The sequence below is a fragment of the Neovison vison genome, chromosome X, assembly GCF_020171115.1.
Source record: "Neovison vison isolate M4711 chromosome X, ASM_NN_V1, whole genome shotgun sequence".
Taxonomy (NCBI): domain Eukaryota; kingdom Metazoa; phylum Chordata; class Mammalia; order Carnivora; family Mustelidae; genus Neogale; species Neogale vison.
The window spans coordinates 18,259,127-18,282,652 of record NC_058105.1 but is presented as its reverse complement, the minus strand read 5'-3'; the positions used below and the strand labels follow the sequence as shown (position 1 = coordinate 18,282,652).

The window sequence follows — 23,526 nt, the reverse complement described above, 5'->3', positions numbered from 1 at the left end:
GGTCTGATGAATGGATTAGAAATCTACTTTGGAATTTTTCAGGTGTTGATGTAATTGTTTTGATGTTTGAAACTGTCAGGTTGCCTCCTTCTTGCCATGTGAGAGATTAGGATGGCCTTATTCCACAATCCCATGGGGTTCCCCTTGGAGTCGGCATCCACTGTGTCTTGTTATAATTTGTACAAAATTTTGTTTGCTTAGTTGAATCCTAGCGAAGAGGAGAGAGAAGGAAGTCTTCCTTAGGCAGGATGGGAGATCTGTGGGTCCCGCATCCCCCCCCCCCCCGGACTACTCTGTTGTTTTTGTGTTTCCCAGGAGTAGGGAGACTAGGCTTTTTTGGACCCTCCACTCACTGAATGAGTGCCCCCAAAGATAGCTCCATTCTTCCTTGGTTGTAATTCCTACTGAGAATCCTAAGTCCTTAGGAGCTGGGCCAAGTCGTCTCTTCTTCATCATGGCTGCTCTCTGGGCAACCTCGAGAGTCCATTTCCTAAGAAGCCAATAGTGATCTACAGCTCCTACGTTTTCCCTCCTTCTGTGTGAGTGCCCTGCTCTCCAAGTGTACCCTTCTCAGGGGAAAATGGAAACAACTTTTATTTCCTAACTATTTCACGTTCTTAGTCTGTTCACAGTTCCTCCCAAGTAACTTATAAAATCAAGACCATTGGCCACCCAATTCTTGCTCAATAAACGGTTGATGGGCAATATTTTCTAAGTATGAATAGTCTGCAAAGTGATAATGAAACCCTCCAGATTGGTGGCTTTTTTTCCCTCTTATCCATGCAACCAGTATCTAAATTCCTTTTGGAAAAGGGCAAGGGCAAAGGCAAATCACCCCAACTATAGTCCTAACCATAAGTTTATTTGGCAAACTGGGTACCTCACACAGAACTGGATCATGGCCTGTTTGACTTTAAAAGCCAATATTTAAATTCTTACCTTTAACCTCTATCCTGTGGACAGAGGGGATAGAGAAGAAATAAAGAGCCCCAATTTTCCTTCCCGCATGCTTTTAGGCAAGTGAATATCTATTTCAATAACAGTTAAATTAAAACTCACACACATTTCATTTGCATAGAGTAACGGACTGAATGTTCAGGTCCCCCCCCACATCCATATGTTGAAACCTTAACCCCAATGTGATGGCATCTAAAGGTAGGGCCTTTGGGAGGTAATTAGGTCAGGAGAGTAGAGCCCTCAGGGATGGGATCAGTGTCCTTATAAGAAAAGCAATCCTGTCTCTCCTTGACAATCTTGTCTTACCCGAAAGGGGAGACAGTGTGCGCCCCTGGAAGGAAGCCCCCAAAGCGAAGGCTGTTTCAACGCGGTGGATTAGATCGGATCATCTACTTCCCCACCTGGTGGCCAGGAGTTCAAAACGAAACTCCTTGGGAGAAGAGAATTCTCTCTGCGGTATCATGATACCTAGTGGCTGCAACACTTGAAATCACGAAATGACTCCGAGTCCGTAATTTAAACTTTATTTCATATCTATTGTTAAATTACACAAAATCAGTGAATGGTTTGTAAAGCTACACCATTGGACGGATGTTTACAGTTGAAATCACGGGATTTATAGGATGATGACCAAAACATGTATTTATAACATCCCTTATATACAATAATCAGTATAGACAGAGAAAATGCACATAATCTCTGCCAGCCATGCACACCACAATAACACAAAAGTTTTTTTGTTTTTTTTTTTTCTGTAACAGGCTTTTCCACTGGCTTGGGCTCCATCCTGCTTTCTAAAGGTACTTATCTGTTTTAAGAGCAAATGTTGTCAATTAAAACTAAACAGAACCGAAATACCACAGTGATCTACAGGATCTTTATTTTAAAAACACAATGTACACAAAATAGTTTCACTCTAAAACACGTTGACTTCAAGGTGTGTTTGAGTTTTTAAGAAAAATTCCTTTCAGGTCTTCAGTTCTCAGATTTCCCAGGACTGCAACACTGTCAGACAAAACAAACTTCAGATATAGTGATACAAACTCAGCGTCAAGAAAACTTATTTTTAAACCCAAATACTCAGCTTCTCGTCCGGCTTGTGGCCGTAAGTATTACGGATGAGACTAGATCATGCAGATAAGCAGCGGATTGTACAAGATGTGACTTTATCGTCACACTCCTAAGTGTGTAGCTCCTGAAAACATCAGTGCTATTTCCAGTTGTCTTGTTGGATCGACAGCCAGGGGGTTAGTGTAGGTCCCTACAGAGTAGAGCAAAACCCGTAAAATGGACACTGCCCAGAATCACGGTGCTTGCTAGCACAGTGGGTGACTTGTTCTTCTCGTCCTGCTCGATTCATAACTGATCACCTACGAGTATTGTGCAGAGACTTAATATGAAATCACTTTCCTCAATGCATATGCTCCTGAGACACCCTCACCACAGAACACTCTTTCTCTTTGTTCTTTCTTTAAAAAAAAAACAAAACCGGATGGAGGGTTAACCCAGAGTATTGAGATACAGCTTTTGGTGTTACTAAATCACTGGCTATCTTAATGCTTATTCTACTGTTTTTCCCCCCCATCTTGTAATTGTCCACGGTCTGTCAACACAAAAAGAACAAATGGGCTAAAAGCTGCCAGCCCAACAGGAAATGGCACAATAAGAAGGTACAAAAAGTCAATAACAATTCATTCACATTCAAGTTCAATTCTATCTGATCAAGAATAACTTCAGCAATATTTTTAACACGTTATCCTGCTCAAGAGTTTCTTGATAAGGACCTCACTACACAAACATTGATAAGACAATTCTATAGGAAAAAGTCTTGACTTGAATCCAGGATTCTATATCACAAGAAACTCAGCAACACACCATTTAGATGATGAAGAAAGATTAAATAAATGGGTTATTTTGGAATGAGCACAACTCCGAGAAGCCTTCAAATGAATGAGAAGCAGCGCCAAAAAGATTCCAGAATTGTTGAAATTACAGTGCCCAGAAAAGTGTTTTTGTTTACTATGAGATACACCCTGTTTAAAACCTTTAAACGGTAGAAGGTAGAAAAAGTTGAAAATTCTAAACATCTCTTAAATAACAAGATACGAATCCTGTTCTACTTGAAAAGCCAATATTTCTTACATAAAATTGCCCATATTTGGGAGAGAGAAATCTTCATTTCTATAGTTTGGTAAGATTTACCATCAGTTCTTATTTCATTTAGATAGATTCCTGGTTAAAATCAGAAGAAAATAAAAGGTTTTGTGGTTAATTTTAGTTTTTTTTTGTGTGTGTGTGTCTATATTCATGCTTACCCCTGGGAACAAATGTTTGCTTCCAAGAGCAAGTTTGAACAGTGTACCATGAATAATTTGAGTCTGTTTCTTAGCCAGAAGTCGAATGGCCACCTTTTATGTTTTCATTTTGTCTCTATAGCTAATTTAAGCATTTCTTAAAATATTGAAACAGTAATTTCTGGCGAGTCTGGTTTGGCTTTTGGATTTTATAAATACTCCAACAAACCAAAAAGAGACAATTTAATTACATACTGAAAGTTGTTTTACCCACGCACAGTATAACATTTAATTGAAAGGCAACTGTAAAGGCAACATCTTAACTTTTCCCTTTTTTTTTTTTTAACCCTCCAAACTTAAGGAAGCAAGATGTGTTTGGAAACTCTCATGTTTTAAGATTTGCCATATCTCTACTGGCGCTTTGGGGCAAGTGCACAAAGGCCTCTGGGAGCCACCTAACGCCATTTCTCTACGCTGCCTATGTAGTCATTGGTGCCATTGCTGGCGCTGCCATCGCTCTGCTCTTGACCTGGGTTCTGCTTTCGGCTTTCACGGTTCTCCTTCTGGCTCGAATTCTGGGTCAGATTCTGAATCAGATTCTGAGTCACATTCTGGTTGGCATTCAGATTTGGGTTCTGACTCGGATTCTGACTCGGATTCTGACTCGGATTCTGGCTCTGGCCCTGGCTCTGGAAGTGGGTCTGAAGGAACCTCCCCTTCAGAAATTTGCGTTGTTCCTGACGCTTCTGCCTAGCTTCCTGATGTTCCTTCTGCCTCATAAACTGATACCTTTGCAAAAAGAGGTCTTTTGCATAGCTGTACAATTCCATATCCAGAAAATTCAGTCCCTCAATCCGCTTTTGGATTTCCTCATTGATCTCTACACTAGAGGCCCTAGTGGTATTGTATTGGGTAAATGGCGAAATAAAGTTCATGTTGAAGGTTTTCTCAAACAGGTACTGGGTCTTCCGCTGAAACTCCGTGAGGCCGAAGAATGCCATGTGCTTCAGATTCGATTTGGCACTTTCCAGGAGGACCTTGTTTCTTTGCTTTTCAGGCATGACGGAGAGGTTGTAGCAGCCGACCAGGGTCAGGTCAGAGAGCATGCGCACCTGGCGGTTGTTGGCTAGGTTGTAGGGACAGTCCATGAACTCTTTTAGTGGGCAGCCAGACCAGTCATCACCTGTATAGCAGCTGGGCAGCTCTTCAGAGGTTGGGGGCCTTCCGTCACAGACATGCAGGGATGCTTTCCATGTTGCCCCTCTCTGGACGTGCCTCCACTCACTCAAGTAGCGGGACACTGGGTCTCGGAGGATGGTGATGTAGTGGAAGTTCCTATGGGCAAAGCACAAAGACCAGCACTCAGTGCCGTGGGTGACACAAGTGGAGTCAGCAAGGTGCATGGCATCTGATCAGTAAGGAGGGCAAAAGGGGAATGATGGTGATCTGGCAGCGTCTGTCCTGTGAAGTGTGTTGTAGACCACTGTCTGAGTCCCACGAGCCCATCCAGGTAGCTAACTCTTTCCCCCAATTTGCTGGTACTGTAGCTCATGAGTGTGGTTAGTTGCCGACTGAAATAGACATGGGAGCTGCCAATGGCACATATGCAAGCAAGCACCTCGGTTTCAGCCTTTGCTAGCGTGATAATATTCCCAGCCCAGCCAAATTAACTCTATCAGCTCCAAAATGTCTCTTTTCTTTACGTACTGAAAGGATACCTGGGTGTCAGCAAGTGTGAAGCCTCTGTCATATGGCTATCTTCATTTTAAAGCTGCAAACTGAAATATTTGTTTGTTCACATAGAGGACTAACCAACACTGAACCCATACAAGCACGCACCCCAGCCCAGAAATGTCAAAGCCTAAGATGTGATCAGACATACTCAAGGGGAGAAACGACCCTGGGGTTGTGCTTTTAATTAAGAAATGATTCCCCCCCACCCCGCTGAGACTCAGGGGATGAAAGCTGAAGTCAAAGAAAGGCATATTGTAGAAGGAAAACAACAATAAACACTGACTATTAACATTTCGTTTCTTAGAGAAAACCTGGGGAATGGCTGGCGGCTTTTGTGAAATCTATTCATTCCAATCTGAGAGAGTGGAAGGTTCCGTACACCTGCCAAAGGGAACCAACTCAATCATAGACAGGCTGGGTCTGTTGGCTGATGTCCTCCGCAGAAAGGTTTCTCCCAAGTCTCGGGCTTCGAGCAACTTGGACCCCCGGGGTCTATCCTGGGCATGGCGCTTCTTCTGCTGGGCACGATCTTCCTTCTGTGACCAGAAAATTCTAAACATCCTTCAAGTTACAATCTCTCCTCTGAGCAAACTTAAGCCCACCGCCAGCTGCCGGCCCTCACCTCTTCCTCGGTGGTCCTGTAACATGTCTGCACTTAGTCTTTGTGAAAAATTTTGATACTGAATTGTGACTATTTGTTTTTCTGCTTAAACGATGTCTTCCAGGACAGGGACTCTGTACTATTCTTCTAGAACTTCTGGGGAAGAGGAGGGAGAGAGTGAGGACCGGGAAAGCCATGCCTCATCCTACAAAAACTCTGGAGAATCTCCTAAGTGCCTTGCAAATATCACAAAAAAATTTTTTTAATGACTGTATATACTTTTTTTCAGACTAAACAAACATGGGGCCCAGGAGGAGCCTCTGGGAGTGAGGATGGAGAGGACAGAGAGTCTATCTCACTGCTTTACCTACGGCCCGCCCGATCTTGGCAGGCGCCACAAAAACTCAGGTCTGCAAACACCCACGGCTAAATGGCCCCATGGCCATTACCGACAAAGGTGACTGCTATTCCCGCGAGCTTCCTCCTTCCGCCCCTTGCTGTGATACTCATTCCCTCCTTCATTCAATACATATTTATCGAGCCTTTATGCTAGGCCGGAGGCGATAGCTTAGTGGCAATTAGTCTGATTATTTGGAAAAAAGAGAAGAAATTTATGAAGTCCAGTGACACATTTGGATTAATCTTTCAACCAGCTTTAGCAGGCATGCATTATAATGGGGGCTGTTGGGTAGTTTAAACCCCCATTATAAAGTCACCTTCATGCTTAGCTGACAGTCCCTCTGGCCCTGCCTCGTTGGACTGGGTTAAGACTACAGCGACATCTTCTGGTAAACCCTAGAGTGCAGATTTGTGCCCGACCAAGGCTCTCCCTCCCAAACACGCTCTGTTGTCTTTGGGAACAGAAAGATCCCAATCACCAGGGTAAACGTCACGACCAACATTTTGGAAGCACCAGCCTCACGTAGAGAGAGAGAGGAGGCACGCCAGAGAGGCAGAGACAGACGCCCAGAGTCTCTCACATGGTGGATGTGTGATTCCTTCCCCCTTGAAGGTCTCCTTGTGCCCACATGAGATGACGCCAGTTCAACGTGGGCAGCCTCCGTCTCAACATTGCAGGGGTGGTCAAGGCCACGGAGAATGAGAGGAGCCCACAGCCTGCCTGCCCTAGTGACAGCAGCTGTCCCCAACCCCCCGACCCCGATGATAACAGATTCAGGGATTGCCACAGCCCACGTATTCCAGGAAAGCCAGGCCTGGTCTCCCAGGCTGCCTCAGTGGGAAACACTCGATGCTGCTGCAAACAGATCACCCCTGGGGATGACCAGGCAGCTGTGCTTAGAGGTCGGTGTGCCCGGGAGTGTCCGGTGCTCCCGCATACCATAGTGTGCTGGAGGCAGGAAAGCAGGTGTGGGTAACACCTGGGAGGTTTGGTTGGGCAAAAGATCCAGGAGGCCCATTATGCCGAGGAGAGAGTTGTTAGGGAAATGTCAGAGACGCAGTCTCTCGGGGCAGGCCACCTGAGGATGTGACAGCGCAGCCCAAGGGGAACGCGATGTGGGGGCGGGGGGCACTGAAACACGGGTGGCGCTCTTCCCGTGGCCAGTTCAGGGCAAGCACCTCACGTGTGCTTGGCACGGGGTGCCCACAGCACCAAGACATGGCATTTCCATAGAATGTGTTCTTTTTTAAAAAATTATTTATTTATTTGACACACAGAGAGAGCACACAAGCAGGGGCAGAGGGAGAGGGAGAAGCAGGCTCCTCGCTGAGCAAAGAGCCCAATGCGGGGCTCCATCCCAGGACCCTGAGATCATGACCTGAGCCGAAGGCAGAGGCTTAACCCACTGTGCCCCCCAGGCGCCCCCAACAGGATGTGTTCTTTATGGTTGGAGCGAGCAGGAGGTGTGATGAAAGCATCTCACTAGCCGAACAATACGGGCAAAAGCTTCTGCCATTTTATTTTGAAAACAAGTAAGAATGAGAGGAGGCAAGGAGAGAGGAATGGAGTATGAGGCAGAAAGGGGAGCATGCGCAAAGTCACAGGACACAGACGAGCCTGTTGTGTGTGGACAAAGTGCACTGAATACCTCTTACTTGGGGGCGGGGGTGCCTAGGGGGCTGAGGTGGTTAAGCGTCTGCCTTTGTTCGACTCGGGTCAGGATCTCAGGGTCCTGGGATTGAGTCCGGCATCAGGCTCTCTGCTCAGTAGGGAACCTGCTTCCCTCTCTTTTTCCATGCCAGTCCCCTTGCTTGTGACAAATACATTAAGTAGATAAATATAAATAAATAAAATCCTTAAAAAAAAGAAAAAGAAAAAAACCAAAAACCTCTGACTGGGAACGAAGGGCAGTGGCCGAGGTCCTGCTGGAGGGGTAGCCAGAGCCCTGGGTGTGGAAGGCCTCGGACACCCCCCCCACCCCCGCCGCCGCCAAGAAAGGATTTAGATGTCTGTAGCGACCTGATGAAATCAGTGTTTTAGCAAGCTTATAGGGAATGGGGTGTGGAGATGGAATTAGGGAAATTCGCCTAGTTTACTGCAGAAAACAAGGCAAAAGAAGGAGGGCTAGACACAATTTTAGGAGGTAGCGTTAACTGAACTTGGTGTCAAAATGAACGCAGGGGAGAGGAAGGAGGGTTAGGGATGGCTCTAGTTTCTGGCAGAAGGCCTCAGGTGCCCTGGGACATCAAAAGAGAGTTGAATGGCCAGATAGAGCTCTCAGGGGGTGATCTGGCCTTAAGATAAAGATGTGGCATTAACAGCAAAAAGCAGTCATTTCAAACCATGACAGCGTCCTTGCGGATCGAATTTTAATTCTGCACACATGGCTTCGGCGCTTTGAAGACTGACTTTAAGTACCCTGAGGTAGCCCGAGGATTCTCTTCTTAATGCTAAATATGGTTTTCCACTATTCTGGACACTGCTTCAAGTTCCCTCACTGCCCTCTCGCTTCCCCTGAATATATTCCACTTTACTGGAATGTGTCCTCCAGGCACAGTCTGACAAGTGACAAGCAGGGACAGTCTGTCACCTCCCTCAGCCTCAACACCATTTCTCCTAGTGTGGCCTAGTGTATCACATCAACCTTTTTGGCAAACAGGCCACACCGCGGACGCACAGGCAACTAAACTTTTTCTTTCTTTTGCACGTAAGCCACTTTGAAGCCCAATCTACTTTATCCTGGACCTGGATGTAGTTTACTTGTGGCCCTGTTGAATTTCTCCTTGTTAGACTAAGTCTGAGCCTGTTAAAACATATCTGGATTCTGATTATATCCCCTAATACCTTCGCCACATCCCCTTATTCCTTTCGGCAATGCCTGTATCCACGCACTGATCAAAACAGAGCAAGATGCAGATGAGAACTGCCGGAAGGCTCCCTTCAGGTGGACATTACTCCGAAGGGTGCCGCTGAACGGACTGATCTAATTTTAAATGAGTGAACTATTTAAAATAGCTCAGCCCCAGGAAAATCATCATCAGCCTGTTTCGGTTAGTGGTAATGGGGCAGATATATCTTACGACAAAATGGGTCACTTCATTAAGATGAACAGGTGTCCCATCTTTAAATTGGGAGTCATGACTCCCTACCAGTTACCTAGGTGAAGTTTACGACCATCATCCAGTGTGCCTGTATGCCCCTGGTCCCTTAGAGCAGAACTATATAAAAGTTAGAGTCCAGGCCAACTTTTTCCTGTCATTGCTAAGTAATTATAGAAACAACAATAGCAACCAACAAAGAGTTGTCCAAGCTTGAAACCTGGGGGCCACCTCCTCCATCTTGCTCACCACCACTATGTGAACTTTCCCCAAGACCTTTGCTGATTCTAGATCCTAGGAGCACTCAGGTCCATTCTTCCTATCGCTGCCTGGGGCCTAGGCCCTTATCATTTCTCTACTGGGTCACTGCTGTGGGGTCCTGGCCCGTCTCCCAGCCTCTGGTCTCATGCCTAGCTCACCCCAGGCCCATATGACACACATCTGACCTGTCATTCCTTAGTTAAGACCTCTTAATCCTTATCAACTAGGACATGAAGTCCAAGCTCCTTCACACTCTAGACACAGCCTCATGGGACCTGGTAACACCGCCGTTCTTCCCCTCATCTCTTTCAAGCTCCTTCTACACAAGCCTTCCTCATCCACAGGGATTTTGCATCTCTCTTTCTGCTCCCCTGGCCCTAGCTCATGTAACAATCTCTGAAGACGTTCTACTTGTCATGGGGCGGGGGCGAGGGGGAGTGCAAACGGCTTCTAGTGGATGGGGTCTAGCAGAGCTGCGGCACAGCCTACCGTGCAAAGAATTATCCAACTCGAAATGTCAATAGTTGAAAAACCCTGCTCTCTTCTGTATGCTCCAGGTATAGAAAAGGAACTTTGTTTTCCAGATCCGTTCCAGGCAATGATCCTACAGGCCCCTTTCCTTTGGATGCAGAATGCCCACTCTTTTGAATGGCTTGTGTATTTTCTAGGTTGCTTGGAAAGCTTCAAAACTCCGCTCTAAGATTGCTTCCTCCGTGAAACCTTCCCTGACCTTCCTAGGCAGAGTGAACAGCCCTGGTATTCCTCTGTTCCAGTCATGCTGGAACTGTAGCATTTACTGCTACGTGCCGTGACTGTCTAGTGATCCGTCTGCGTCCCACATTGGACTCTGAGCTCCGGGAGGACAGGGACCGAGTATCACTGATCAGCATAAGCTGATCCTCTGGGCCCGGCACAATGTTTGACAGAAAATTAGTGTTTAATAAAGGACTGTTGAATGAATATCTGCAGCAGGAGCCGCAGAGCTTAGGATAAGCTAATAGGAAAGGCATCTTTTTCTTTGATAAGGAAAAGCCACTAGATGTCACTGTTAAATAACAGATACACCACTTTACCCCTGTGATGGAACATTTTAAGGACATCTAGTGATACGGAGCAGTTACCCCTGACTTTCTCTGCAGTAGCCCCACGAGAAAGAAGGCTGGAAAATGTAAGGATATTAGATGTAAGTACATGGATAAACACGAGTACCATATTTTCATTTTTAACAGTCCTAGGCTCATGGGAGTAAGAAGAAGCCTTTGAGACGGCACAGCATCGTGGTCAGACACTTCTCTTTGGAGGTGGGAAAATCAAGGCCCTGAGAGAAACACGGACTCTCTCCCAAGACACACATCCCTAACAGCCCTTGGAAATGGATCTAACTGCAGGGAGCATTCCTGGGCTGAAGGCGGACACTTTTGCAGACCCTGCTTTGTGTCTGTTTGCCTAATAAAGCAGGCCTGAAAAAACCCTCGTGAAGAGGAAATGTTTCCTGCTGAGAGAGGGCACAGCCCGGGGCTGGGGGCACTGAGGCCTGGTGCTTATATATGAACTCCCACCTCGACCGTGGAACTGAAATTTTTCTTGTTCTCATCATGAGGATGAAGAAACCGAGAGATGATTTGGCCCAGTGTCACATGGTGAATTAAGTAGGGGTGCTGAGACTGAACCCATTTCTTTCTAGAACCTGTGCTCTTCCCATCCTCGTACTGGGGCCCAAACCCAGGACTTCCACTTCTGGGAACAAACTAACATCCAGAATGTTCCAGAACCAGCAGCATCAGCGCCATGGAAATGCACGTTCTGGGGTCCACTCACTGAACAGAAACCCAGGGGCTGGAACCCGGCCATCTGTATCTTAGGAAGCTCTCCAGGAAATTCTGTGGCAGTCTTGAGCACCGCTGTCCCTGAGCAAACCCGAGCTCCCTGCTGCACGCCACAGACAAGCCTACGGACGCCCAGTTCTGTCCAGGAAAAGCCCAGGGCACTTTGCCTGAGCAAAGCTAGGAGGACCGTGCTGTAAACATTTACTTCCCTTTTAGGCCCCTGGCTCCCGAATAAGGTTTTTCCTGCACTACTCAAAGGAAAAATAAATATCAAAGCCATCTCTTTTATGGAAGAAAGCCAACAAAACCGAACGAGTGAAGGTCACAGGAGAGATCAATAAAAAGTTAATTTAAGAAAGGAAACAAATTCTTAGCCCAAATCAATGACTGAACATTTTATGATACCTGTAGCTTAATTTTGTATTTTTTTTTTTTTTTAAATTTCAGCCTTCATACGTCTTGTTCTTGGAGGAATGGTGAGTGGCCGAAAAATACGAACCACGTTTGGGGGGTCCTAAGTGAACTCCGCAAGCAGGGTAATAAGGGACAGTGAGTCATTCATGCCAAAGGTCTGGTCACCTTCCCCCGGTTAATGATGCCTAAACCAGGAGCACGGATCCTGCCATCAAAAGCGGCTCCATCATGCTCAGATCAAACAACATGAATACGTGAGCACCGACTAAATGAAAGTAGAGTTAACTGAATCAAAGGCAAATAAGCCTCCAATGGGGTTGGATCCCTCAAGCCCCGGAGTTGCCATTTTAAATGCTTTTCTCAGGTGGCTCCAACGCTTGCTGACAGTCCCCACCGAGGGGCCCCATCAGCGTGGTGATCTGCTGTGGCAGCAGCCTCATAAGGAAATGTGAGATTTCAAGAGGGGACGACTTGGAAGTGGGGGAACGCTCGCTTACATGTGTTATAGCTGGTACGTTTCTCAAGATCCCCTTGAGGCTCAGCGAGCCGAGGGAGCCTTTGCGTTTGTGCAAAGTGAGTTATTAAAGCAGTGGTACCCGGGATTTTATGAGATTGTCCTCCTAGCCTTACGTAGACCCAAGTGATCTGGACGCCGAACGTCTCCCTTTGCCCTTCAAGTTGATACTATGGGCTTGTGACAAGGCCGGGCTCTTCTGGGCAACCCATGAGAGGTAGGAGCAAGGCCATCCCTCGGGAGCCCGCTGATGGATAAGGCCACCAGGACTCGGACTGCTTCTTTGAATGGACCGATGAGGGTCCTCGACAGGGTGGATACATTCCAGGAAAAGCAACTTGGAAGAGACTGAAGATCTCACCCGCCACCGTGCACAGACCTTCCTCCCCCAAAGGAGCGGTTCTATGTATATAAAGTAATGCCTTCATTAACACCTTAATTAATGGAGCTTTTTCCTTTGGCTAACTGAAGTTGCTTCACGCGTCTTCCTTGTGTTTATTTTTTAAAAAATCTCTTTTTTCCTGCTCTCTGGATCTCCCTCTGCCCCCAGTTCTCCCATGTTTCAGAAAGGTCAGCCTGGTGAGGGGAGCTGGCCTGGCTGGCTGAGTAGGACCTTCTTCCTGTGTGGCCCCAAGCTAGGGCTGGGCCTGCAGCTATGAGAGAGAAAAAGAGAGAGAGAGAGAGAGAGAGTGTGTGTGTGTGTGTGTTGTGTGTGTGTGTTCTAAGGGCACACTAAACTGATGGACTTTTGTTAAGCAGAAGGATGTTTTTCTAAGCCATTCTCCGCTTTCTTTCACAAAACAGCAAAATGATGTTTCCTCCTTTGTCGAAAAGGAAGAAAAGAAAATTTCTGATGCCTGTAAATTCAAACCCAACGTGAAATTCTTCACACAATCAGCCCTGGCGATATTTACTTCTTCTTCTTCTTCTTTTTTTTTTTTTTTAAAGAAATCTTGTGCTCCTCCTTCCCGAAGCCCAGTGGGCTCCCGAGTACATAAATCTAAGGACTCTGCAAACAGTGAGAAAACGGAGCTCTTTAACAAGATGTGAAATTCCAGGCTTTATGACCCGTAGTCACCAGCCTTCACCCAGGGTCCACTCAAATGCTTGGTGGCATGAAAATTTCTGCAGCTTACACTGCCCCCTGACATTTTTTGCACTTTGAAATTATTCTGTGAGTCTTGGCTCATTAATACTCAGTGTGTTTTTGAGGTGTAAAGAAGTTTCAGAGAAAAACCCCTTCAGTGTGTAGGTGAGGGAGTGCGGCCCCATGAAGGGATATGGTCTGCCCATGTCATGGGAAGACCCGTTCTGCCACGGGCTATACAAACTCTACCATCGGGCCTTCCCTCCCTGCCTGGTACTTCTCAGCTTCCAGAGTGTTCCTATGGGGCATCCTTCTGTCAACGTTCATCTCCTGAGGTTTCTGCCTGGGGCGGGCAGCGAGAGGGACTGGTTCTCTTCTCTCCTTCAGCAGGGTGGGTGGAGGTGAGCAGTGGTGAGCCTTAGCCCGGAGAAGACAGGAGGAGGCCAGGGAAATGTCTAGATGTGCCACTGAGAAAAACACGCTTACTGTCTTGGTCTTCAGGTGAGCATCCTTTGAATCCCTTGCCCTGGAACTCTTGTTCCTGCCCTGCCTTTTACTGGAAAGCACATCCATTATGAAACACTGCAAGTTCAAGGTTTCAACCAGGAAGTCATAAAAATGCTACCTTCATGACATTCAGCACAAAGTTAGGGACATGGTGTCCTTTTAGCCCTGGAGGCGAGAAGCTTGGCCTTGCACTGCAAGACATGTATCTACTCAATCCACAGTCAGTGAACCATCCCTCGGTGATCTAGAAGTCGCCGTACTTAAAGCTGTGGACAGAGTTGTGAGGAGCCCATATCTATATGGGCCTCTACTCTCAAATGGCTTAAACTTTAGTTGTGGAGACAGAAGGACAGTTCAGTAGGGCCTGGGGTAAAGGCAGAACATAGCGAAGGGCTACTTGTGTCATAGAGTCTAAATGCACAATGAGTCAGAGAGGGGAGAGTTTATTGTGTGCTAGAGTCATCAAGGAAGGCTTCGTGGAGGAGGAGGAGGAAGAAGCTGACCAAGCCCTAAGGGGATAGAAAGGATTTAAGCAGGTGTGTGGTGTGCAGGGTTGCTGACTTGAGCAAACAGCACAGCAGGGGGTTACTAGGCAGTGTCCTGAACCAGTGGGTGCAGACAACATGCCAGGCACTGTGCCGGCTAATTTCTCAAAGAACCCTACCGCGTAGGTGCCAGTGCCTTCCTTCATTTCAGGCCCAGCGTATGTAATGATGAGGAGGGTCCATTCTTGAGCCGGACCATCCAAGATAGCCACCAGCCCCACGTGGCTCTTGAGCCTCTGGAAATGTGGCTAATCCAAAAGATGCCGTGCCTTTAATGTTTTCAGGCAGACTAAGATTTCCAAGACTGAGGGGGAAGAGAGACTATCCCGTTATCCAATTGGGATTTATACAGCTTACGTGGTTGAGATGATACCATTTTTGATACATGGGGTTCAATACATTATTAAATTTAATTCCACTGTATCTTTTCACTTTCAATGGGGCTAGTAGGAGGTTTTAAAATGACGAACGGGCCTTGCATTGTATTTCCGTGGGACAGTGCTACTCTAATGACGCAGCCAAACTGCCTGGGTTCAAACTCCAGCTCAGGCAGTTACCAGCTGTGTGGACCTGCGCAAATGACTTAACTTCTCTGTGCTTCAGTTTTTCTCATGTATGGTCTGGGGGGAAACCATAGGGTCTCAATGAAGATAAAAATTACGCACACACACATACACGTACATATATAAAGTGGTCAGAACCGTGCCAGAACGTAACATTCTGCAGATCTTAATTAATATGATTATTGTGGTTGCTGTCATACAGTTAAGGGTATTCAGCAACAAGGTGCTAATTGAACCTTCCTAAAATCACTCAGCTAGTTAGTGACCGTCTATCAGGTCTGTGTGATTCCTGAGCCCAGACTCTTGCCCGCTGCCCTGGTCAATGCCCTGTTTGGTGTCTGAGTCTCCCGCTTGTGGGCTCTCACTGGGCTGTGTGGGCTCCCATGGGCCCCAGGCACTGACCTCACCCCCCTGAGCCACCAGCCAAGGGCACCACGGGCCTGGCCAGAGCAGAAGTTCAAACCAGAAGGTAGTAGGGGGGGCGCCTGGGTGGCTCAGTCAGTTAAGCATCTGCCCTCGGCTCAGGTCATGGTCCCACGGTCCTGGGATCGAGCCCGTGCCAGGCTCCCTGCTCGGTGGGGAGTCCGCTTCTCCATCTCCTAATCCCCCTGGTTGTGCGCTGGCGCTCGCTCTCCTTATTTCGTCAAATAAATAAATAAAAATTCTTTAAAAAAACATAATTTATAAACTAGGAGGTAGCTGAATATGCCAGAATATGAAGGGTGGTGTGGATCTCGTGGGTTCTGTAGGCCTGCTACTGAGCCCTAGGGATGGAAATGGCCACATACATAAGACGCGGGGGCTGGGGAGGGGAGTCCAGCTGGTGACCGTTCTGGCCCCACATTCCCATTGTGCAGACGAGGAAACCAGATAGCCAGCTCCCCTGCCCACCCCAGATTGTGAGAAATCCGGAGACACATGGAAACATTTCTTTAGGGACCTCCACGAAGACGAGGAATCAAGTAACAGGGCTTTTTCACGTGGTAGACAGTCAATAAATATCACTGAAGGGAATTCTGAGCAGACGGTAACCGGCTGTCCTCACTCACCTGGGCTCGCTGTACACGGGCTGTCTGGGAGGCAGGCACCCCAAGCCTGCTTTGGAGAAATCATTAGAGGAAATGAGTCAAGATAAATGCCTGCTCTCAGTGTTGTGCGATTTTCCAGAACAGCGCGGAGGGAAAGTTTCCCCCTAAATGAAAGCTGCCCTTCTCAAGCCCCGGGTTGATTTTAATGAGCTCTAATATTGTTTTAAGGCGTTGAGAGAGATGAAGTGTAAACCCTGGCTTTTGGTGGGGGAAAGCAGATCTCGTTAACCATTTCAACTGGAAAGAATTGGAGCCATTCAGAATTTCACCAGCTGGCGGGGTCGTGCCTCCTTCCCCCAGGAAAGGTTTTGCTGCAGGTATTAGAGCTGCAAAAGGCATGATTATTGGATAACATGGCCTGTATGTGTGTGGAAATAAGCGTTCTAGATGGTACCAGGCAGAGCCTTGTTTCTTTATCGTGATCACACTGGGAATAGAAAAATAACTCACTAATCCTCCCCACCAACCCCTTTACCTCCTGAAGAATCTGGTGTCACATTGAAGTGAGTATGGGAAGGGGCAGCGAAGCCACAAAGATCCTGCCTGAGCAGAAGGAATTCTTTTGAAGGTTAAGTTGGTGCTAAGAGTTTACCAAGAGTCCTCTAAGTTCTGGGTGTCACTGGGTCTGTTTTTCATGGTGTCAATAAGAGACTTTGGAGAGCTACATTTCCCCTTTTGGGCAAAAGGGGAATTTGGAATTGCTGGTGTGGCGGTTATTTTTGTGCCTGTCCACATGCGACAGAGTAGAAAAACATGGTACACGAAACCAGACAAGTATGTATGTTGTCAAATCTATGTCACTGTTCCAGTTTGGCTGGTGAAAGCAGAAATATTCCACCATTTTTGACGGAGCAGAAGCTGTTTTTTAAAAATGGCGCTTCACAAGCACCATCTTGGGTAAAATGGGGCCCAGAGACGTCTGAGAAGGAAAAGAACCATCTTTGAGTCACAGTGGGGAGCAGGTCACAGAGTAGGGAGCCATGTCCTGTGTGTGTAAACCAGCCCACCTGCTGGAAGGCAAGGACCCTGTAGAGGGAACTGATAGGGGCCACACACAGATGAAGGCAATAGACCCATCTTTGGCACAGAGTAGTCCAACGGCTTTACCAAGGAGAACACCCAAGCCCAGAGAGAAGTATGGGCTTGTCTGGGGTGCCCTGGCCAGTCTGTGGCAGAGCTGTGATCCAAAACCAAGTCTCTGAGTCCTTCCCCAGGTTTCAAAATATCATGCTCAAGGTGACTGATAAACAAGGATCAGCTTCAGGAAAAGAGCCCCTGGGGGTGATGCTCACTGATGTTCCGCTGCAGATCCAAAATCCATAAAGGAGGACTGTAAGTCAAGGGAGATATCTGACTTGGATTTTCCAACTTAAGGCAATCCCTTGGGGGTGACCCTACCCTTGGACTCTTCCATCAGTCATTCACTCTGAAGACATGTCACTGGGGAGTCAGATTCACTAACGTGCTACACGGGTCACCTCCACCGCCTTCCCCTTGGCTTGGTTTTTCTTCCTGGAAATGAGGTTAATTCTCTGAGATAGGGACCCACAGTTAAGTTGGATTTAAGGCCATAGAGGATTATTCTAAATGACATCCCCCTTCCCACAGTGACTTTTCAGAAAGGTCATCTGAAGAAAAGCACTAGTATCACTAGAGAAGGAGGAAGGGATGGGGGAGGGCTAATAACAACCGGAAGTTTCATGGGACGGGACGAATGGCTCACAGTCCTTATAATTTTAGTTCCTCACACAATCCTTCTAAGTATACAGGATAAAAAAAAATAGAACTTCCATTTTACAGAGGAAGAACCTGAACTTCAAACATGGGAAGTGACTTGCTCAAGGATATGCACTTCGTTGACAGTGGGTCTATGACTAGAACCCGGGTCTCTGAACTCCTGATTTGATCTTTTCATCATGATTCTCTGCTGCCTGTTGGGCCCCTACAGGATATCGGAACAGGCCATTTCTCTTGTTTTGTCTTCCTAACCAGGCTGTACATTCCCTGAAGGTCAGTACTGCCTGACAATAGCCTCTTGTCTCTCTCGGCACTGGGAGGTCAGCAGATGAAGCTTTGGAATTGGCCGGGATGCTCCTTTTTGCCCTGTCCTATGGGCCTCCGGGTTGGCCTTCCATGCCCAGGAGTGACTGTTGCCCCTGTGAAGCCACGCGACTGGTCACTGGGGGCCAGGGAAAGTCCCAACCAGGATGCCTGATCCTTTCTGATCAAAGAAAACGCAGGAATTGAAAAGGAGGCCATAGGGTGACAGTTTTGATCAAACTCCTTTTCCTTTTCAGAATCATAAATCTGTCAGGAACACAAAGTTAAAACAAGATCTGATCTTCCTAAAGCTGCTTTTGAAATCCTGTTGTTCCCCTAACATAGCTCCTTCCATTCTGCATTTCACAAGTCATGGTGTTACCAGGAACGGGCGCAGGAAAACACATCGACCTTCACCTTGTGCGTGGTGGGAAGAATACGTTGACAGGTGAAATATGGGCGGGTATCTTTCGGAGAGGCCAATGTGGCTGCATTTCAGTGAAAGAGCACCCCGCGGGTGACAAGTATTTCTCAGTTCGTTCTCAAGGATTAAAGAGCTATTATTCAAAGTCTTTTTGGAGGCATAACACCCTCTGTCTTCCTCTAAAAAGTTCTCCGTGGCAAAGATTCTTTTAACAAAGCCCATTTTCTCCATCTCTTGTAAGAGCTTGCCAACGAATGTGCCAGTCCATTTCATAGATGCAGCTATTACTGCCCAGAGGGGGGAAGGTCCCGCAGCTAGTAGGTGATCGAGTTACCTATGTCTGAAACTCGCATCTAGACATCCAGACTCATTTTGCTACCCCACGCCACTTTGCTCATTCATTCGAGAATGAAAGGAAAAAGTCACACCCAGCATCGCAGGGCTCCCTGCAATGCCCTGCGGGGGATGCAACAGGACCAGCCATGTGGGGTGGCAAGGTTTTCAGGGGTGCTGAGGAGCACAAGCCCCTCCCTTTCACAGTTGGCCAGGAAACCACCAAGTGAAGTTTCCTCCTTTGGCTTAAGGATCTGCCCTCTTTGTGTGTGGCAGGAGCAGTGGGGAGGGGGGACAGGGTCCTAAGTCGTTAAGACTTAGCAGTCCTTTAGATAGGGGAAGCTTTAATAATCAGCTTCTGCCTTGGGGAGGTGGCAGAGTGTATGCAGAGACAGGCACGCTGGGTTCTGAGGAAGGAAAAGGAGGCTGAGAACAAAAACGGAGGACACCAATGGCAAATTTGGCTGCCTTATAATTTTGCTGGGGCTGAGGACCTGTCAGGAGTCTCTGGTTTAAAAGTCAATGTGAAGCAAAAATAGAAAAGGTAAAAGCACATGGCTTTGCAGAGAAAATCAGCAGACTGAGTTTTAGGTGAATAAGCTATGATTTGTGGCTCAGTTACTGGTCCAGTCATGTCCTCCATCCTGGCACTGCCCTGGCACACGCGGACTCCACACTCCGCGCACCAAGCTCGTCCTCCCTTGCCTCATGCCTTTGCGCCTGCTGCCCCACCAGGCACAGCATTCCCTGGTCCTCACTACTCAGCTCTCCAAATGGGGCTGCAGGGCTGTCTTCTTGAAGCTTCCTTCCTCCTGATGTCCACAGCTGAGGCAGCCATGCCTTCCTCTGAAGAGAGTTATCTGGACTCTCAGGGCATCCCGATCATCTGACATCAGAATGTAAGATATTCGTGTTTGACGGTTCTCTTCCCTGCAAGGCTGTGGGTGCCTCAAGAAGAGGGCAGGACCAAGCCTTCTTTGTACCTCTTCTCTTCCTCTGGACCAGCTTAGTTGGCCCACAGTCTCCAGGAACAGCCAGTTGTTGATAAATGCTTTGTAGTTAAGAGCTCTGTCTCTGGAGCCAGAGAGTTCTGGAAGCCAGCCCCAGCTTCCGTAACCTTGTGCAAATTACTTAAGCTCTTTAAATCTTGGTTTCCTCATCTGCAAACACCCACTTCCCAGTGGTGTGATTTTTGAACGAGATGACACTTGCAGAGAGAGGGCTTAGCACCATGCAGGATGCTTGGGTCTGCATCCCACGAATAGTGTCTGTTAATGTTATTTTCTCTTACCGAAATGTACAAGCCTCTCAGGATCCCTTGATCAATAACCCCATAGAGCCGTTTTCCCAGAAGTGAAGGGAATCGCGATGGGGGGGCGGGTGGGGGTTGTTAAATGTCCTGACTCACACTATATTTACAAGGACATCTACCTCCATCACCATGCGGGGGAAGACAGTCCCTGGTTTCAACTGGAATCCAGTATTTCTGTGACCCGCACACTGAACGCCGCTGAAGCCTCCGTTCCCTGAGCAGTGGTTTGTGGAGATGGAATAGTGGCAGTTTTTCATTTTCCGGAGTCCACTCACCCTTCCAAGAATCTCAATGCCTCATTGATTCATAATACAGTGCATAAAGATTTCATTTTTCCTGCCCACAGTGATACATTAGGGAGGCAATGTGTTTTGCCACTGAAAAGTTTGCTTAGTAGAAAAATTTGGAGTTTTGACATTCAGGAAATTACAGTCATCTGTAAAACACGATTGATATGCCCAGGCTAACATTTTCATTGCACTTGCAGAGCCAGAATAACTATGGTAAAATATGTGTTGCCCCACACACATTTTGAGATCTTTTATGGAAACATTTATTAGGACTGAGAACCCCTCCCTGGGCTCCAGGACTGTCATGGCTGTGTGATCCCCAAGGGTCCCGCCATTGACCAAACCAGGACCCTGGTTCTCAGACAAAGCAATGGCCCAACACTTCAGACCCGGTCTCGGGTTGGAGGCTGGAGCTATGGTTTTGTGTGTCACCACGTTAGGCATGAGAAAAAAACGAGAAAAATGAGTTTGAAAATTCCACCTCATTTGTGGCATTGTGAGGCAGCTGTGAAACTCACGGGCATGTAATAGGTAGAGCTAGAAGCTGAAGGCTTACAATAGAGAAATCAGTGTTCTCTATCTGCTTACATTTTAAATGTGCTTTGTCTCTTTTTTATGCTCTTTGTTTCTTCCTTGGTACACTTTTCAAAATTCAGTGGCCTGGAAGGCCAAGTCTCCAGAGCTATCCACCTGTTAAAAATTGATTGCATTTATCATTCTGAAATCAAATGTAGAAATCCATTGAGCTGAGGAGCACAGATGATCTTCATGACCGTACTGGGGGGAACTGTCCATCCAGAGTCAGGTTTGGCTAGGTTACTGTCCATTTTCCCTTGGTCCTTGTCCACTGAGACCCATGAGAAGTACACATGTAAACTGTGTGCTTCTGGGGTCAAGGAGGCAGGTCCCACTGCCTTGATGTTAGAAATGGCTTAGACTGGTTCCCTACCCAACGTTGGGTCAGCTTCTTTAGGGGTTGAGAAAAACATTCTGCACAAAACAGCTAAGTCTGACTCAGGGATCAAGCACCCATAATGAGAAAATTACAGCAAGGGCACACTGCCCCTTTACCATGTGGCAGGCAGGAGTCTCAGTGATTAACCTGGGTACTTTATGAGGCAGCTGATGGTATTATCTTCCTCTTTTTATGGATGAAGACACTGAGGCACAGAAAAGTTGGACAACTCTCCCAGAGTCACACAGCTCATAAGACGTAGAGCTGGGATTCAAACCTCCAACACAGTGACTTCATTCATTTCCTAACAGTGGTTGAACAGACATGAGAGGGGCAAGGCTAATGTCAAGGGTCGGGGGAGAGTAAGAGAAGGGTGCCTAAGACACAGTTTGGCAGCGAGCATGCCTGCCATGGAGCATTTGGGTCTTCCAGCAGGGGAGTCTGAAGGAAAAGTGACTATTCCGGGTTCATGGGCCCCACTGCTCTCCTCTATGCCTCTATTTATTAATCGGGCAGCTCACTGAGGGAGACTGAGAGATAGAGCAAAGAGAATGCATCAGAAAAAAAGAATGAGGGGAAGTAGAAGTAGGGAGAGGTGGAGAAGACGGACGGAAAGAATGGGGTGTCAAGGGGTCAGTAAGGACAAGAAAGGATGAAGGTAGAGTGGGAAAAGGAGCAGGGAGGACACCATAGAATAAAAAGGAAAAGGTGGGGGCGCCTGGGTGGCTCAGTGGGTTAAGCCGCTGCCTTCGGCTCAGGTCATGGTCTCGGGGTCCTGGGATCGAGGCCCGCATCGGGCTCTCTGCTTAGCAGGGAGCCTGCTTCTCTCTCTCTCTCTCTCTGCGCCAGCCTCTCTGCCTACCTGTGATCTCTCTCTCTCTGTCAAATAAATAAATAATCTTTAAAAAGCATTGCGAATGTGATTAAAAAGGAAAAGGTGACATCAGGGGTGTCAGGGAGGATTGGGATGTCCAAGGTGATGTCTTGTCTCTCACAGCTGTCCTTGACCACTCGGGCACCACCAAAAGACTCTTACATTGCATGGGGAGCCATCGAGATGGCCGCACTCTTTCCCTTCTCTGAGCCCCAAGTACAATTAGAGTCCGTACGTGACTCTTTTCCTTAAATTTTTACACATGTGGGTGTTTTGTTAGTTTGTTCTTGGTCTGGAACTAGGCTGTACGCTCTTAGGAGTTGGGGCTGACACAGTGTGATTTCTATCCCCAAATCTCTTTCCACCGTTATGGGAAATCCTCTCTGCATTAAGGTAACTGACATATTAAGCCTCTTACAGCCACTAGTTTATATTTATTAGGCTGTGTTTTATTAGAAAGTAAATTAACATCCTTACAGGTATGGGATACACAGGGCCATTTCCCATGGGAGGAAGGGCACCATTTGGAGATAGCAGATGCTGGGGGTGGGGAACCCAAAGGACACCCAGGGAAGAAGGGAATAAGTGCCCCAACATTTCACTCACCTAACGATTCCCCCAGAGTCTTCCTATTGTATAAACCAAGAGATCCCAGATATATTCTTGTCCTTATTTAAGCATTCGTCTCTATTTATATGATACACTTGCACTCACATTTAAGAAATAGTGCTTAAATACTCCTAGGCATGAGTAAGAAAGCCCTGTGGAAGTCATTTCAAATCCTTTGTGGAAGTAGGTGGGATATTTAAAAAAAAGTGGTGCAAACATAGAAAGCCTTTCCCCCTTTGTTTATCTTCAGGATGTCTTACAAATTTGATTTAGAGGGCTCTATGACTCTGTGACTCATACATTTGGCTTGCAGCAGGTTCTGAAATCCAGAATCCACGAAAGGACCTCACATATTATGAGAAAATGGGAGGGGCCCTTTCCCCCAGAGGGTTCCTGTGCTCACCACCAGGTTTGTCTGCCTGCTGATCCCTCTAGAAACATGGAGGATGCTGCCAGCGCTATTCCAGTGCCTGCTTCCTGCACAGTGAGGCACGTGACTGTCACCCCCAAGGGGCCATTTTCAGATAAGCCTCACAATCGCTGTGGGTTGTCCAGAGGGGGAAAGATTTGGAAGATGGGCAGAAGACAGGCATTCATAATGCCCTGATCCAGCCTGTTCTTTCTATCCCAACCCCCTCCACAGAGTCTCTAGCTACATAGATTCAATCCCTCCCTTACGCACTTGGCAATTTCCTTCATTCCCATCCTGAGACCGTTTCTTTCACATCTCCCCTTATTGTTCTGCTTCCTCCACCTCCAGGGTGATGGATGACCCAATAGGCATTTACATTTACAAAGCA

At 47.2% G+C, this 23,526-nt stretch overlaps 1 protein-coding gene across 3 annotated transcripts in view; it reads right to left on the bottom strand.

Moving 5' to 3' along the window:
* Positions 1-1,465: 1,465 nt before the first annotated feature.
* Positions 1,466-23,526, bottom strand: part of HS6ST2 (heparan sulfate 6-O-sulfotransferase 2) — a 282,359-nt gene continuing 260,298 nt past the window's right edge. For all 3 annotated transcript variants that reach the window (XM_044235133.1, XM_044235134.1, XM_044235135.1), the window contains one exon: positions 1,466-4,586. In XM_044235133.1, coding sequence (XP_044091068.1) covers positions 3,707-4,586 — 880 coding nt within the window. In that variant the 3' untranslated portion in view covers positions 1,466-3,706. The remainder of the gene's footprint in view (positions 4,587-23,526) is intronic.